Below are 2,983 nucleotides of genomic sequence, written 5' to 3'. Positions count from 1 at the left end.
TTACAAAAATATTTTTTGTATTTTAAAACAACTTTTGTGTTCTAAAGTATTTTCAGTATACATGTTCATGTAGTCACATAAAAAAAATAAGCAGATCATCTGTTGGACACAGTCAAATAAGTTTTTATTGATTTTTCTTCCTATTCTTTAATACAAAGGCCATAGAATGAGCGCTGCAAATGTTTCTCATAGTTTTCCATATTTAAATTGTATTTACAATGGATTATGCAACAACTGGAATAATGTATGACTATTCCATTGTGTTTTTTTATGAGTACTTTAACTGTAATATGTTTTGAACACAAGACTTTATTCTACTCTAACAATCTTTTATGATTTAATACAGCAGTGATTACTAGGTCTTGTTTTTGCTTTCATGCAATTGAGATAAGTTCTTTTGCAAAGCTTCTTGACTGCAATCATCACTTCTTCTGTCTTCAGAGCATATATAATAGGATCGAGCAAAGCTGGTATGGTGTGTGTCAATGTGGAATTTATCATTCTGGCATTAGGATGGATGTAGGAGGCCCTTGTTGCTATGTTAGTGATTCCAATTGGCAAGAAGAAAATGACCACAAGGATCAGGTGAGAAGTACAAGTTTTTAATGCTCTGATTCGTTCCTTTCTTGACGTAGTCCTGCTCAGTGCAATGAAAATACAGACATATGTGGCTATAATGAATATAAGAGGAATGATGATGAGTATAGTGATAAGTGCAGATGCCATGTTGTAATTTAAAGATGTATCATTGCAAGCCAGACGATAAACTGGTCCGTGATCACAGAAAAAGCTGTTAACCACCAAAGATCTACAGAATGAGAGACGATTAACAAGCCCAACCATGGTTGCTATTACACTCACTAAAAAAATCCATACAAACAGCAGAATTGCAGCAACTGATGTTTCTGTCACAATACTATGATACCTTAAAGGGAAACAAATGGCTATAAGTCTGTCATATGCCATAGTGACAAGTGTCCATGACTGCACACTTGCAAAGAAAATAACAAAGAACATATAACTTAAACAGGCGTCATAGAGGATGTATCTCTTGTCAAACAGAAAAGTATCTAAGAGTTTGGGGATGAGAGCTGTGCTCCCACACAAATCTGTCAAAGCCATGTTGAACACAATCATGTATTTAGGAGTATGAAGAGTCTTCACCAGCCAAATAACTGAGAGAAGAAAACCATTACCCAAAACAGTCATGATGTAGACAAAACACAGGAAGGCATAGTAATATCTAATATGAGGGATATTGGAAAACCCACTGAGATAAAATTTTGCAGGCCGAACAAATGTGTTATTAAACATGGTAGTGGCTTTATCTTCTGTTCCCATTGCAAATATTTCTTTCCCTAAACATAAAAAGAGCAGAATATAACAAACCATAATGAGTTACTTCACTGTTGCTGTGGAAAAAACTAAACTCACCCGAGACTCTGTCAAGTGTGCAGTGCAATAAAGTGGATTGTACTGTGAGAGATGTGTTATTTATATTTCACCTCTATCACAGCGTGGAAATAGAAATTCAGGTGGGTGTGTCACATTGTCATGAATTAATTTGGAATATTTTTCAGTGTGAACCTGTTAGAATTTATGTCATTTAATTGTTTATTATTGTAAATAGAGCAGTGAATCATTAATGAAAAATTATTCAAATTTTTAAAAATAACACAACTAAACACTGTAAATAGTAGATACATTTAAGTCACTTAAAACTGCGATGTCGTTTTTCTAAAAAAGCTAACTTTGAGTTGAAGCTACCAGAGCTGTTAATATTTATTATTATTTTAGAATAATATACAGATTTAAATTCCAAGGCAGACTAAGATTTACATGTTTACTTCACATGTTTTTTGTATATTTGTATACTCCAACTGAATACTTGAGTAGGGAGGCAAAGAAAACATTTTTCAAAAGAAAGGAACTGAGAAACTACATATTCATACACACATATGTACTCATATTTAGTGTATCAAATCAAATCAAAACAATTTTCTATAGCACATTTTAAAAACAACAGTGTTGACCAAAATGGTTCACAATCAGCCAAAAAGAGAATGAAAAGTTAAAAAACAAAGCATTTACAAACTAAACAGACCAACAAACAACACAAGTGACAAACATAAAAAGCGAAAGGATGCTTAGAACTCAAGTTACACTGCTGGAAATACTTTATTTTGATGCAAATGCTGGGTTTTTTTTTCGTTTTGTTTCTTTTTGTTTGGGTTTTTTTTTTTTTTTTTTTTTTTGCAAATTTGCATTATAACATTTATCTTCATTTTTGCTGCAGTACATAAAAATAGGTGTATCTTAAAAATAAAACTATGAAGACACTCAAAATAAGTTTCCTGTAGTTGGAAACTATTTTGTTCAACTTTTTTGTATATTTACAGTTTTGAGGGATAAACCTCTTAAATTTCTCTAACTAGAAATATATGTAAAAGACAAAACAAAAATGATTTTCAATTTTTTGTAGTTTATTGCACTTTTTTGCAATTTATGTAGTTACTATGGATTAATTGCATACATATTATTAAAATTTGGGCTATCACGTTGTATTGATATGTAGCAACTTGAAATGCTCCCAAAAAAAGCACTAATGTATGCAAAAATATATAGATAAGCTCTGGCGGACTTGGTTCTATGGTAGGTCTTAAACGGTTAATCAACCAAAGACCAAGAAAGACTTTTAATTTATTTGAAACCCTGATGCCTTGTCTGATTTTGTGAGTTTTTTATATTTAAGTCATTTTTTGCACATACGGTGTGCTACCTCCCCAATAAATCTGCAGCTGTGGTTTGGAAAGGACTCATCCTGCCCCCTGTGTACAGTCCCAGCCACACTCAAGCACATCTTGGTTTCTTTTGTCTGGTTGGGAGCTGACACAGTCTGTAAGGTGATGGGGTTTTGGGGAGGTAATGTGAGAAGAGAAGCTGCAGAGAGGCGTGTAAGACTGCGACTCTGCTTCCTTGTCCC

General features: G+C 33.2%; 1 protein-coding gene across 1 annotated transcript; it reads right to left on the bottom strand.

Moving 5' to 3' along the window:
- Positions 1-330: 330 nt before the first annotated feature.
- LOC106674733 (olfactory receptor 8G17-like) lies at positions 331-1,209 on the bottom strand. Its single transcript, XM_024804039.2, has one exon. It carries the CDS (start codon positions 1,207-1,209, stop codon positions 331-333), a length of 879 nt encoding a protein of 292 aa, XP_024659807.2.
- Between the last annotated feature and the right edge of the window lie 1,774 nt (positions 1,210-2,983).

Source organism: Maylandia zebra, linkage group LG10, assembly GCF_041146795.1.
Source record: "Maylandia zebra isolate NMK-2024a linkage group LG10, Mzebra_GT3a, whole genome shotgun sequence".
Taxonomy (NCBI): Eukaryota; Metazoa; Chordata; class Actinopteri; order Cichliformes; family Cichlidae; genus Maylandia; species Maylandia zebra.
This window is presented reverse-complemented; position numbering and strand designations above follow the sequence as displayed.